The sequence below is a fragment of the Entelurus aequoreus genome, linkage group LG06 (genome assembly GCF_033978785.1).
Source record: "Entelurus aequoreus isolate RoL-2023_Sb linkage group LG06, RoL_Eaeq_v1.1, whole genome shotgun sequence".
NCBI lineage: Eukaryota > Metazoa > Chordata > Actinopteri > Syngnathiformes > Syngnathidae > Entelurus > Entelurus aequoreus.
Genome location: NC_084736.1, coordinates 85497286 through 85510871, shown reverse-complemented (window position 1 = coordinate 85510871; position 13586 = coordinate 85497286). Strand labels below are relative to the sequence as shown.

General features: G+C 43.0%; 1 protein-coding gene across 1 annotated transcript; it reads left to right on the top strand.

The window, feature by feature from the left end:
* The first annotated feature begins 170 nt into the window (after positions 1 to 170).
* npy8br (neuropeptide Y receptor Y8b) lies at positions 171 to 11070 on the top strand. The gene is made up of 3 exons (XM_062049729.1): positions 171 to 261; positions 640 to 698; positions 8542 to 11070. Exon 3 carries the CDS (start codon positions 8636 to 8638, stop codon positions 9758 to 9760), a length of 1125 nt encoding a protein of 374 aa, XP_061905713.1. The 5' UTR covers positions 171 to 261; positions 640 to 698; positions 8542 to 8635; the 3' UTR covers positions 9761 to 11070.
* The last annotated feature ends 2516 nt before the right edge of the window (positions 11071 to 13586 follow it).

Below are 13586 nucleotides of genomic sequence, written 5' to 3'. Positions count from 1 at the left end.
CCTGCGCGCGTGTGAGGGCGTGCGCGTGAGTGCGTGCGTGCGTGCGTGCGTGCGTGCGTGCGTGCGTGTGTGTGTGTGTGTGTGTGTGTGTGTGTGTGTGTGTGTGTGTGGGCGCGCTGCTGCCACAGAGGAATTGATGACGTAAGTGTTCCCAATCACATCGTCTGTGACTGCGAGGAAGGAGCTCGCTCGTTTGAGGGAAGATTGAAGGAAGATTTAAAGAAAGATTCTTCTCTCCAACTCCTGCTGCTCCAAGTCTGGGTAAGAATTCACAAGTCATTTCTTTCAACTTGCATTTGCTGCTCGTGCTTCAGGTGTAATATTTATTGGAAAGAAGGTGTTTAAGTGCATTGTGCTTCAGGTGTAATATTTATTTGAAAGAAGGTGTTTAAGTGCATTGTGCTTCAGGTGTAATATTTATTTGAAAGAAGGTGTTTAAGTGCATTGTGCTTCAGGTGTAATATTTATTGGAAAGAAGGTGTTTAAGTGCATTGTGCTTCAGGTGTAATATTTATTGGAAAGAAGGTGTTTAAGTGCATTGTGCTTCAGGTGTAATATTTATTGGAAACAAGTAGTGCTGACTTGCTTTCTGTTGCTAAGATGAATAAAGTTGTGTTCAAATGCCAATGTGTCCTGCAGGAGGAGGGAGCCTGAACGCCACACTCCAGGAGAGAGAAGTTCAATGACAAGGCTGGAAGGTAGGACTTTGCATGCACGCAGATTGTCACTTTCACACGTTTCATGCTGTCATGTTTCATGTTTGCCTCGCAGTCCTGCAGCAACACCACCACACTGCTTTTTAGGAGTCATGACTGACGTTTTCTACATTCAAACTTCTCCTTTTTTAATTCACCAAAATGTCACATGACACTTCCATTACTGGAATGGTTTTGCATGAGGTCAAAGGTCACATGACACTTCCATTACCGTAATGGTTTTAGATGAGGTCAAAGGTCACGTGACACCTCCATTACCGTAATGGTTTTGCATGAGGTCACAGGTCACGTGACACTTCCATTACCGTAATGTTTTGCATGAGGTCAAAGGTCACGTGACACCTCCATTACTGTAATGTTTTAGATGAGGTCAAAGGTCACGTGACACCTCCATTACTGTAATGTTTTAGATGAGGTCAAAGGTCACGTGACACCTCCATTACTGTAATGTTTTAGATGAGGTCAAAGGTCACGTGACACCTCCATTACTGTAATGTTTTAGATGAGGTCAAAGGTCACGTGACACCTCCATTACTGTAATGTTTTAGATGAGGTCAAAGGTCACGTGACACCTCCATTACTGTAATGTTTTAGATGAGGTCAAAGGTCACGTGACACCTCCATTACTGTAATGTTTTAGATGAGGTCAAAGGTCACGTGACACCTCCATTACTGTAATGTTTTAGATGAGGTCAGAGCCTCTTTGTGTCCATCTCATTTTAGATGTAAATCTACTCCCAAAATCACAGCAAGATAACTTCAAAATAAAGACAACTTCAGATCTTTGTTTAAAAATAGAACAAACACATTCTGAAAATGTACAAATCATAATGTTGTTGTTGTTTATTTTCACTTACATGTTGCGGTTAGTAGTATTGTATCTTTATTTGTTGTTGTTTATACTTTGTGAATAAATGATGTGATAATGTTCATCAGTCAACTCATTGGTGTTCATTTTCAATCCATCAAGATCAAACAATAATATCAAAATCAAATTACAGGATGTTATTTATGTAGTTTGATCATTTTCCTCCACTGATGTACTAACATCATGTGCTTTATTTTTTTACATCATCTAAAAAGATACAAAGAACTGCTATTGCGACATCTAGTGGACACATTTACAACAGCAGTTTCTTTCATTGAAAAATGTTAGCAAACTCCTCCTGCAGGCCGAATAAAAGCTGTTGGCGGGCCTGATTGGGCTTGCGGGCTGTAGGTTTAGGTTTGCCAGCCTGCTGTACACACTTCATCTACTTTTAGTTTTCCTATATTAACATCAAAATGTGTTCATCTGCAATATTTACAATTCAACCTCCATTGTAAATAATGTTATTTATTTACAAAGTTAATTGATTCGCCGTCAACAATCCAAAACTGAAAACCGGGGCTGTCAACAACAACAAAAAACAATACTAAAAAAAAGGGTAAACTCACAGGTTGTCAAACTTCTTTCACCAAGTAGCAGCTCAGAAAACACTTCAGTACCAGCATGGTGACCAACATTAAAAGCAGTGTTGGGTTAGTTACTGAAAACCAGTAACTAGTTACAATTACTAGTTACTTCATTTCAAAAGTAACTCAGTTACTAACTCAGTTACTTACACCAAAAAGTAATGCGTTACTGTGAAAAGTAACTATTTAGTTACTTCTTTTTTTCTTCTTTTTTTTTTTTAAAGCTCCCATTAATGCCCTTTTAGCCTTCATTACAGTACTGTTATTGCACTGGACAATAATACAATCTGTTGATCAACTTGACATGCATTTTTATATTCATTTTAACATAATTAATGAAAAACAGTGCAACATAAAAAGGCATTTCTCCTTTCTTTAAACTTGGACCAATGACCATTAATAAAAAACAAGTTAAAGTGCAACATAAGAAGGCACATCATCTTCCTTGAAACATAGATAGTGAAATAAAGCCTGATGCTGCTGTCTTCCACACTTGGAGTCATGGATTGTACAATCCTTGTTTTCAGTGGCAGGATCATTGACACAGATGGTGAAGTTTCAGTGCTCAGTAGAGATGTAACACTTTTGAGGGGTTGAAGCACCTGGAGGACCTCCTCTGCCACTCTCACATCATCATCAGACAGGGTGATGATGTATTTGACATTTGTCTGCAGGGTGTTGTGGGTCAATGCAGAGAGTATGTAGCTGCCTGCTGCTCCAACATATCATAAGTGGAGTTCCACCTCGTTGGGACATCATGTATGAGCTTTATGAGTAGGCAGCTTTAGCATTTCTTGCTTTGTCTTAAGTACATGAGCAGCTGTTGTGCTTTGGTGGAAGTAGGTAACCTCCTTCCTGATCCTCCCAAGGAGGCGCTCCATCCTATTGACTGAGATGTGATGCCAAATTCACTACTTGCACTACCTGTGGTCCCAGTCCTGCCTCATTCACTGCAATTATTTGATTTTTGGCATTATCACGTGACTTGGATATTTTTATCCTCCATTCCTCCACTGCGGACATGGGAGGAGTTCGGGGGAAGCCATGGAAAACGACTTCCGGACGGCTTCGAAGCGATTCTGGACCACCATCCGCCGCCTCAGGAAGGGGAAGCAGTGCTCTATCAACACCGTGTATGGTGAGGATGGTGTTCTGCTGACCTCGACTGCGGATGTTGTGGATCGGTGGAGGGAATACTTCGAAGACCTCCTCAATCCCACCAACACGTCTTCCTTTGAGGAAGCAGTGCCTGGGGAATCTGTGGTGGGCTCTCCTATTTCTGGGGCTGAGGTTGCTGAGGTAGTTAAAAAGCTCCTCGGTGGCAAGGCCCCGGGGGTGGATGAGATCCGCCCGGAGTTCCTTAAGGCTCTGGATGCTGTGGGGCTGTCTTGGTTGACAAGACTCTGCAGCATCGCGTGGACATCGGGGGCGGTACCTCTGGATTGGCAGACCGGGGTGGTGGTTCCTCTCTTTAAGAAGGGGAACCGGAGGGTGTGTTCTAACTATCGTGGGATCTCACTCCTCAGCCTTCCCGGTAAGGTCTATTCAGGTGTGCTGGAGAGGAGGCTACGCCGGATAGTCGAACCTCGGATTCAGGAGGAACAGTGTGGTTTTCATCCTGGTCGTGGAACTGTGGACCAGCTCTATACTCTCGGCAGGGTCCTTGAGGGTGCATGGGAGTTTGCCCAACCAGTCTACATGTGCTTTGTGGACTTGGAGAAGGCATTCGACCGTGTCCCTCGGGAAGTCCTGTGGGGAGTACTCAGAGAGTATGGGGTATCGGACTGTCTGATTGTGGCGGTCCGCTCCCTGTATGATCAGTGCCAGAGTTTGGTCCGCATTGCCGGCAGTAAGTCGGACACGTTTCCAGTGAGGGTTGGACTCCGCCAAGGCTGCCCTTTGTCACCCATTCTGTTCATAACTTTTATGGACAGAATTTCTAGGCGCAGTCAAGGCGTTGAGGGGATCTGGTTTGGTGGCTGCAGGATTAGGTCTCTGCTTTTTGCAGATGATGTGGTCCTGATGGCTTCATCTGGCCAGGATCTTCAGCTCTCGCTGGATCGGTTCGCAGCCGAGTGTGAAGCGACTGGGATGAGAATCAGCACCTCCAAGTCCGAATCCATGGTTCTCGCCCGGAAAAGGGTGGAGTGCCATCTCCGGGTTGCGGAAGAGACCCTGCCCCAAGTGGAGGAGTTCAAGTACCTCGGAGTCTTGTTCACGAGTGAGGGAAGAGTAGATCGTGAGATCGACAGGCGGATCGGTGCGGCGTCTTCAGTAATGCGGACGCTGTATCGATCCGTTGTGGTGAAGAAGGAGCTGAGCCGGAAGGCAAAGCTTTCAATTTACCGCTCGATCTACGTTCCCATCCTCACCTATGGTCATGAGCTTTGGGTTATGACCGAAAGGACAAGATCACGGGTACAAGCGGCCCAAATGAGTTTCCTCCACCGGGTGGCGGGTCTCTCCCTTAGAGATAGGGTGAGAAGCTCTGTCATCCGGGGGGAGCTCAAAGTAAAGTCGCTGCTCCTCCACATGGAGAGGAGCCAGATGAGGTGGTTCGGGCATCTGGTCAGGATGCCACCCGAACGCCTCCCTAGGGAGGTGTTTAGGGCACGTCCGACCGGTAGGAGACCACAGGGAAGACCCAGGACACGTTGGGAAGACTATGTCTCCCGGCTGGCCTGGGAACGCCTCGGGATCCCCCGGGAGGAGCTGGACGAAGTGGCTGGGGAGAGGGAAGTCTGGGCTTCCCTGCTTAAGCTGCTGCCCCCGCGACCCGACCTCGGATAAGCGGAAGAAGATGGATGGATGGATGAATGGATTCCTCCACTGCTTGTGTCAGTACCTGCGCAAGGTGACTCTCGTAGAGGGGGCGTGTCTTCTCATCTCCCAGTCTGCTGTGATGAAGTGAGCGCTTATAGTTCCCTGGACGTCCACCAGTCTGTCGTGAGCGCAACTGGTGATGCTCGGGATAGTTCATCATCCACAACTTTTTTCTTCTCCTGCTCATAAAGATCTGGCAAAATCTTATTGCTGAAGTGGGTGCGCGACGGGATGTCGTAACGTGGCTCAAGCACGTTCAGCAAGTGTTTGAAGCCTCGTCTTGCACAACGGAGTCTGCACCTATAAACACACCCATTAAATGGCGCGGGGCGTTCAAGCTCCTCCGTTACTCCGCTCGCCATGACCACGCTGTGTGTGGACTGAACGTGCGGACACCTCTTTTTTTTGTTTCATATATCAAACCGCGGATCACGTGTGTGCCGAACCGAAGACACACACACCCCCTACTATCAAAATGACTTTAAAAGTCTTATATAAGTGTTATAGTGAAGGCAACACATGATGTAAGTGTCTATATTAGCTATATCAGCCTACTATCAAAATGACTTTAAAAGTCTTATATAAGTGTTATAGTGAAGGCAACACATGACGTAAGTGTCTATATTAGCTATATTAGCCTACTATCAAAATGACTTTAAAAGCCTTATATAAGTGTTATAATGAAGGCAACACATGATGTAAGTGTCTATATTAGCCTACTATCAAAATGACTTTAAAAGCCTTATATAAGTGTTATAATGAAGGCAACACATGATGTAAGTGTCTATATTAGCTATATCAGCCTACTATCAAAATGACTTTAAAAGTCTTATATAAGTGTTATAGTGAAGGCAACACATGATGTAAGTGTCTATATTAGCTATATTAGCCTACTATCAAAATGACTTTAAAAGCCTTATATAAGTGTTATAATGAAGGCAACACATGATGTAAGTGTCTATATTAGCCTACTATCAAAATGACTTTAAAAGCCTTACATAAGTGTTATAATGAAGGCAAGGCACTTTTCATACAGACTCAAAGTGCTTCACAGACTAAATTAAAATGCAGACAATAAAAATTAAAACAGTGCAGACGTTAAAAGTTAAAAGATTAAAAGATTTAGCTGAAAGCTAAGGTGAACATAAAAATGTTCAGTTTTCATTAGTATAGTACCGCCATACTAATTCATCATATCGGTACTATACCGCCTCTGAAAAGTACCGGTCCTCCACCCCCCCCCGTCGTCGTCACGTGGTGACATTGCTGGTTTATGAGCAGAGGAGCATGTTCAGCAGCGCAAACACACAGAGTACTTACAAGCAGACACAGTGTGTAGACAGAAAAGGGAGAATGGACACATTTTAGTGTAAAAAGTCAAGATAAAGGTGAAGTTATAACACTGAAACACCCTCAGGAAGAGCTGCTTTAACACATGCAGCTAACGTCCATCCACAGTGTTTTAGCTACTTCTAAATCACTAATCCTGGTCTCCATGGTGACAAATAAAGTAAGTTTCTTACACGTATCATTATCACTGCAGGACGAGGAATAGCTAAACATGCTTCACTACACACCGTAGCTCACCGCCATCACAATGTAAACAAACACCATGGGTGGATCTACACCTGACATCCACTGTAATGATACCAAGTACAGGAGCGTATCTAGTCGATACTACTATGATTACGTCAATATCTTTTGGCATTACAACAACTTCTTTTTAAAATGTATATTATGTTTATAAAGTCAGTAAATATGTCCCTGGACACATGAGGACTTTGAATATGACCAATGTATGATCCTGTAACTACTTGGTATCACATCCATACCTAAATGTGTGGTATCACCCAAAACTAATGTCAAGTATTAAAGAAGAGAAGAATAAGTGATTATTACATTTGAACAGAAGTGTAGATAGAACATGTTAAAACAGAAAATAAGCAGATATTAACAGTAAATGAACAAGTAGATTAATAATTCATTTTTACAGATTGTCCCTCATAATGTGTACAAAATAATAGGTGTATAAATGACACAATATGTTACTGCAGACTAATTAGGAGTCTTTGTTTGTTTACTTACTACTAAAAGACAAGTTGTCTAGTATGTTCAACATTTTATTGAAGGACTAAATGACAATAATAAACATATGTTTCATGTACACTAACATTTTTTGTTCAAATAAAGCCAATAATGACATTTTTTGTGGTCCCCTTTATTTAGAAAAGAATGGAAATAATTTTGGTACTGGGACAACACTACTTGGTGTTGTATCAGAACAGCCCTAAATAATTATCAGTGATAAACAAAGTTATATCGTATCAGGGTGGAGGACAGAGTTAAACAACTTGCACTGAGCCTAGTCTATAAAATCCACTACACCTCCCTGATACCGAAGTACATGTCAAACTACTTCCTTAACGTAAATGACCGCCATAACCACAACACCAGGGGGAGCTCCACTAACCACGTTAAACCCAGATTCCCATCTAACAAAGATCTTAACTCATTCTCTTTCTATGCCACATCAATGTGGAATGCACTCCCAACAGGTGTAAAAGAAAGTGCATCTCTATCCTCCTTCAAAACCGCACTAAAACAACACCTGCAGGCAACTTCAACCCTAAACTAACACCCTCCCTTCCACATCCCACCTCCCTGGATTGTAAATAATGAAATGTAAATAATCAAATGTAGATACTTGTTCTTATGCTTTCTGATCTCTCTCTCTATGTCCACTACTTGCTGTACATATCCTACCAAGTCAGTCCTACACTGTTCCAATGTCCATTTCTCTGATGATGCAATTGTTGATGACTGAAGTGTTGATATCAACCAAACCTAAACCCCCCCTCCACATCCCACACCCCGGATTGTAAATAATGTAAATAATTCAATGTATATACTTTGATGATTATCTTGTGTGATGACTGTATTATGATGATAGTATATATTTGTACCATGAATTGATTAAGTGGACCCCGACTTAAAGAAGTTGAAAAACTTATTGGGGTGTTACCATTTAGTGGTCAATTGTACGAAATATGTACTTCACTGTGCAATCTACTAATAAAAGTTTCAATCAATCGAGGGTGAAAATGTATCTCCGATGGGCGGCAGAAAGCATCCCAGGATAAATACAGGATTGTTACGTTGAAGGCGAGAGTAGGAAGATGAGGATGAAAGCATGAAGTCCATTTAGAAGGGATTGTTCCTTCAAAGACTGAACATATTCTCCCACTCAAGAAGACTGAGGGCGTGGGACAGGATGATTGTCTGGGAGCCGTCATTATCTCTGGCATTAGGGTGGAAATCACATGCTATTTTAGTGACGCTACACAAGTATCCATCTTGATGATGTGCGGGCAGGGATAGCCAGGAACAAGTCAGAGATGTCTGCTGAATGACAAATAAGCCATTCTAAAACCATCCTTGCTGTGCTTATTTCTTTCTAAGGCTCAAGTTCTTCTCAGAACAGAGTGAGGATTCAGACTTTGACTATCCCAAGATGATATTCCCTTTTCTTTTTTCCCGTCTCCCCCAGGGAGAAAAGGAACTGCAGCTGCACGGATGTCCGAGGGTCAAAATAATGGGAGGCTGTAAAGAATTCCTGGAATAAGAAAGTGAAGCTGTAGCAAATGAATAGTGAAGCCAAGATAATGGAGCAGCCGGCCAACAGCAACCACAACCACGCCTCGTGGAAAGAGATTCCCTGGGACTTGACGGAGGACTGTTCGCTGTCGCTGAGCGCCACCACCTTCCTCATCGTGGCCTACAGCGCCGTCCTGGCGGTGGGTCTGCTCGGGAACTCCTGCCTGGTGTTTGTCATTGCCCGGCACAAGGAGATGCGCAACGTCACCAACGTCCTCATCGCCAACTTATCCTTTTCCGACATTCTCATGTGCGTGGTGTGCCTGCCGGTCACCATCATCTACACCCTGATGGACCGCTGGATCCTGGGGGAGACTTTGTGCAAACTTACGTCCTTCATTCAGTGTATATCGGTCACTGTCTCCATCTTTTCCCTCATCCTCATCGCCATGGAGCGCTACCAGCTCATCATCCATCCCACTGGATGGAAGCCGGTGGTGAGGCAGTCCTATCTGGCGGTGGCGCTCACCTGGATCACGGCCTGCCTGATCTCAGTGCCTTTCTTCAAGTACAACATCGTTACCTTGCCTTTCCAGAACCTCAGCGCCCCCTTCCCAGTCAATGACCAACTGGTTTGTATGGAACGGTGGCCGTCCGTGAAGGCTCGGCGAGCTTACACCACCTCTCTGCTCATCTTCCAGTACTTCCTCCCTCTGGCCCTCATCATGCTGTGCTACCTGCACATCTACTTGCGACTCAGACGGAGGAAGGACATGGTGGAGCGCAGCAGGAATGCCACGGAAAGGAAAACCAAAGGCTCCACCAGGATCAACATCTTGTTAACCGCCATCGTGGTGGCCTTCGCGCTTTCCTGGCTGCCGCTTAACATCTTCAACACGGTGTTCGACTGGAACCACGAGGCCATCCCGTCCTGCGGCCACGATATCATCTTCTCCTTCTGCCACCTCGTTGCCATGGCATCCACCTGCATCAACCCCATCATCTACGGCTTCCTCAACAACAACTTCCAGAAACAGCTCAAGTCCACCCTGCTGCATTGTCGCTGCTGGGGGGCGGCGGAGCGCTACGAGAGCGTGCCGCTCTCCACTGTCAGCACTGAGGTCACCAAGGGTTCCGTCCTGAGCAATGGCTCCAGCAGCTTCAATACATAAAGCAAAGACTACCTCTTGCTTGCATTCTTTCGAGCGTTTTGTTGTCGTTGACAAGTGAAGCATGACCTCTAATTACTCCAGCTGTCAACTCAAGAGGAAATCCATGACAAAATGATGGCACAAAGTTCAAAGTGGCTTGAAAAGAAACACTCGACATAAGAACTGCGCTCTGTACAGTTCTGTGGGACCTTCATGTATTTATGACAGTGAAGACCATCCTTACATACTAGGGATGCACGATATATCCTTTCTTTCACGCCGATACCCATACATTCCTGCTTCTCAAGACTAATACCCACTCATTCTATTATTCCATTGCAAATGTGGCTAGTTTGTGCACACTCGGAGGTAAGAAAGAGTCAAAGAATTGCAGCTTAAAAAAAACTAGACCTGTATATTAGGGATAGGTGATATGGCCTAGAAAGTATATCGCCATATATCTTGAAGCCTCCTGCGATAACGATATACAATTTAGTATATAAATGATAATACTGTACATTTACAGTTATTATTTTATCAAAACTTTTAATTTAGTGTTAACAGCTGATTACTTGGTTTTATCTCCACTACTGTTAAAATGTAACAAGCACTTATTCTTCTGTTGTTTGATAATTCAATTAGTTTTGCACGATACTACAAATGTGGTTATTGATCTAATACCAAGTAGTTACAGGGGCATACTGATACTTTAAATCAGAGGTCCACAAAACTTTTTGACTCGGGGGCCGCATTGGGTTAAAACAATAAACAATGTGGTCGGGGGCCGGGCTGTATATACAGTATATATATATATATATATATCCATCCATCCATCCATCCATTTTCTACCGCTTGTCCCTTTTGGGGTCGCGGGAGGTGCTGGATTCAGGCGATAGGTTTATATGCATATATATTTTATAGGCATCCGTCCGTCAGTAGTGACGGTGGGTTGCGCCTGGGGGAGTTCTTCCTCCCACCGTCGTAGCTGGCGCCAATCGGGTGGAGCTTAGGACTGCCAGCTTCCGTGTTGTTTCCTCCCTTTAGGGGGGAGGCTGGAGTGACCTCTCCCTGGCGCATGCCTGGCCAGAAAATACGGAGTTCCTGGGTTGCCCAGTCATCAAGATCGCCCTCTCGGCCGTGTCGATGTGGCCCGGAGGAAAGCAAGGCAATACGTCTGGCATGGGCTTGGCTGCAGGAGCTGCCGGCAGAGGGTCAGCAATGACAAGCAGCCGCCTCAGGGGCTCCACTCCTGATTTTCTGTCTGGGTTTACTCCCGTAGCCTTTCCTTCTCCCAAAGGTACCACAAGCAGCACACCCTGTTTTTACAAACACACACACACATATATATATATATATATATATATATATATATATATATATATATATATATATATATATATATATATATATATATATATATATATATATATATATATATATATATATATATATATATATATATATATATATATTATCTAATTTGTTAGTTAAGGTGGTGTCTCTCCAGGGGGAAGGGGGCGAACGGATATGTCATGGCTGCCTAGAGGAGCTATAGACTAGAGACTGTGGTGAAGTAGGCCGGCTTCGTCGCGTGAAGAAGTCTACAACTTTTGGTTGTGTTTTCCGCTCCGTGTGCTGAATGGCGATATAGGATATATATCTCGATATTTTTTCCGTAAAGTAAAAACAAAACACAAAACAGTCCCAGTTACCTGAGATACTAAGTATGTCAATATTTTGTCTTAGTAAGTCAATATTTACTAAGTCAAAATAATGACTTTGACTAAGTCAAATTAATGACTTACTGTGAATAAGCGTTTGCAATAAGCGCTTGAAAAAAAGAGTTAAAAGTGGGGCCACATGCTGACATATGCTTAACTCGTCATGCTTCATTTATTACAGCATTTGGGAAGCCTGTAGTTGATTTGTATGATGTAAATGTTACATTTTTATCAACATGTGATAGCAGGGACTCTGCCATTCAAAACTAGTCTGCTACATTACTAATGATTCATGTAGCATCAAGGGTTGGAATTGGGGGTTAAATCACCAAAAATGATTCCCAGGCGCGGCCACCGCTGCTGCTCACTGCTCCCCTCACCTCCCAGGGGGTGATCAAGGGTGATGGGTCAAATGCAGAGAATAATTTTGCCACACCTAGTGTGTGTGTGACAATCATTGGTACTTTAACTTTAACTATAGCTGAAAAAATACTACAATAGCAATAGGAGAGACTAGTCATCCCTGAACACCATGGAGTTCATGTAGGCTTTATGATGCACTTACATTATTATATCAACTATCAGAAACAGAAACTCTTCATTTAACATAATGTCCTTTTTTGCTGCTTCAACACAGAAAAAGGTAAAGTGAAATAACTTAGTTGTTACCTGTAGGTCAATAATGCTTGTCTTTCTCTCAGACAGACAGGGCTTTGCTGTCCATAACACGCACGCACGCACGCACACACACAAACACCGCAAAATGAGCTAACGTTACGCTAAAAGCTAATTAGCCTTCACCTAAAGGACTGCGAGCGAGCTGAGCTGCCGCTTATATTTCTAGAAGGTCAACGGGCTCATAGTGATGTTACTCGTAGTTGACTGGGAGGTGTTTATTATCATTTGGGGAGAGTCCGCTGCCTGATGCTTACCTGCTAAACACCTTTCTGCCACCTTCCTTGCGCACTAATTGACTAAAAGAGCGGGCACTTCCCGCTGATGATGTCACGTTATGCATTTTTAGACAATATGATTTGCCTGAGCGGCTCAGAGACACCGAGAGTAACAAGCAGTAGAAAATGGATTAGAAAGGACAGATTCAAAATAATAATAATAATTTTTTTTTTTTATTCTTTTTTTTTTAACTTGGTAATTCCCACGAGCCGGATTTTGGAAGCTGGCGGGCCGGATGTGTAGTTTAGGGACCCCTGCTTTAAATGTTCAAGATGATTGAATAATTACTGTTTAGAGCTGGAGGTTGCTGTTAGCATATCTCCAACGATGTCGTGTAGCATGTTTAGCTATTGCTTGTTCTCCTGGGATGATTATTTGCCGCCATGGAGGCGATGCTTTCTGACTTAGAAGTCTCTTTGTGACTTTGCACACTCAAACATTCAGCCCTTAATCACAAGTGCCTCTAAGTGCTTCACAAACCACGAGGACATCCCAGATCTCAACCCACATTTATATATATATATTATTATATATCCATCCATCCATCCGTTTTATGCCGCTTGTCCCTCATCAAGGGGTCAACACAGATAGACAGACAACATTTACACACTGGGGGCATTTTTTTTAGTGTTGGCAATCAACCAAACCCCAAGTACATAACCCATACACGTCTTTGGGGGTGGGGGCAATCAACCAAACCCCAAATACATAACCCATACATGTCTTTGGGGGTGGGGGCAATCAACCAAACCCCAAGTACATAACCCATACATGTCTTTGGGGGTGGGAGGAAGCCAGAGTCACAGGGAGAACATGCAAACTCCACACAGAAAGACCCCAATAATACAATATCATATATAATATAATATAATATAATATATATATATATATATATATATATATATATATATATATATATATATATATATATATATATATATATATATATATATATATATATATATATATATTATATATATATATATATATCATATTGCATTGAGGACATGTTTTTTCACTTGTTTCTGTCAAATCTGTGGGATTCAGCTAGAATGTGTCACCAACATATATTTTCACGATATAAAGATAGTGCTAAAAGCTTTATCGTCGGCTAAATCTATATCATTTATTTTGGTATATTGTCTATATCGCGCGACTTTACGATAGATTTG

Coding starts and splice junctions, on each gene's coding strand:
- npy8br (XM_062049729.1), top strand. CDS start 8,636: ATGAATAGTGAAGCCAAGATAATGGAGCAGCCGGCCAACAGCAACCAC.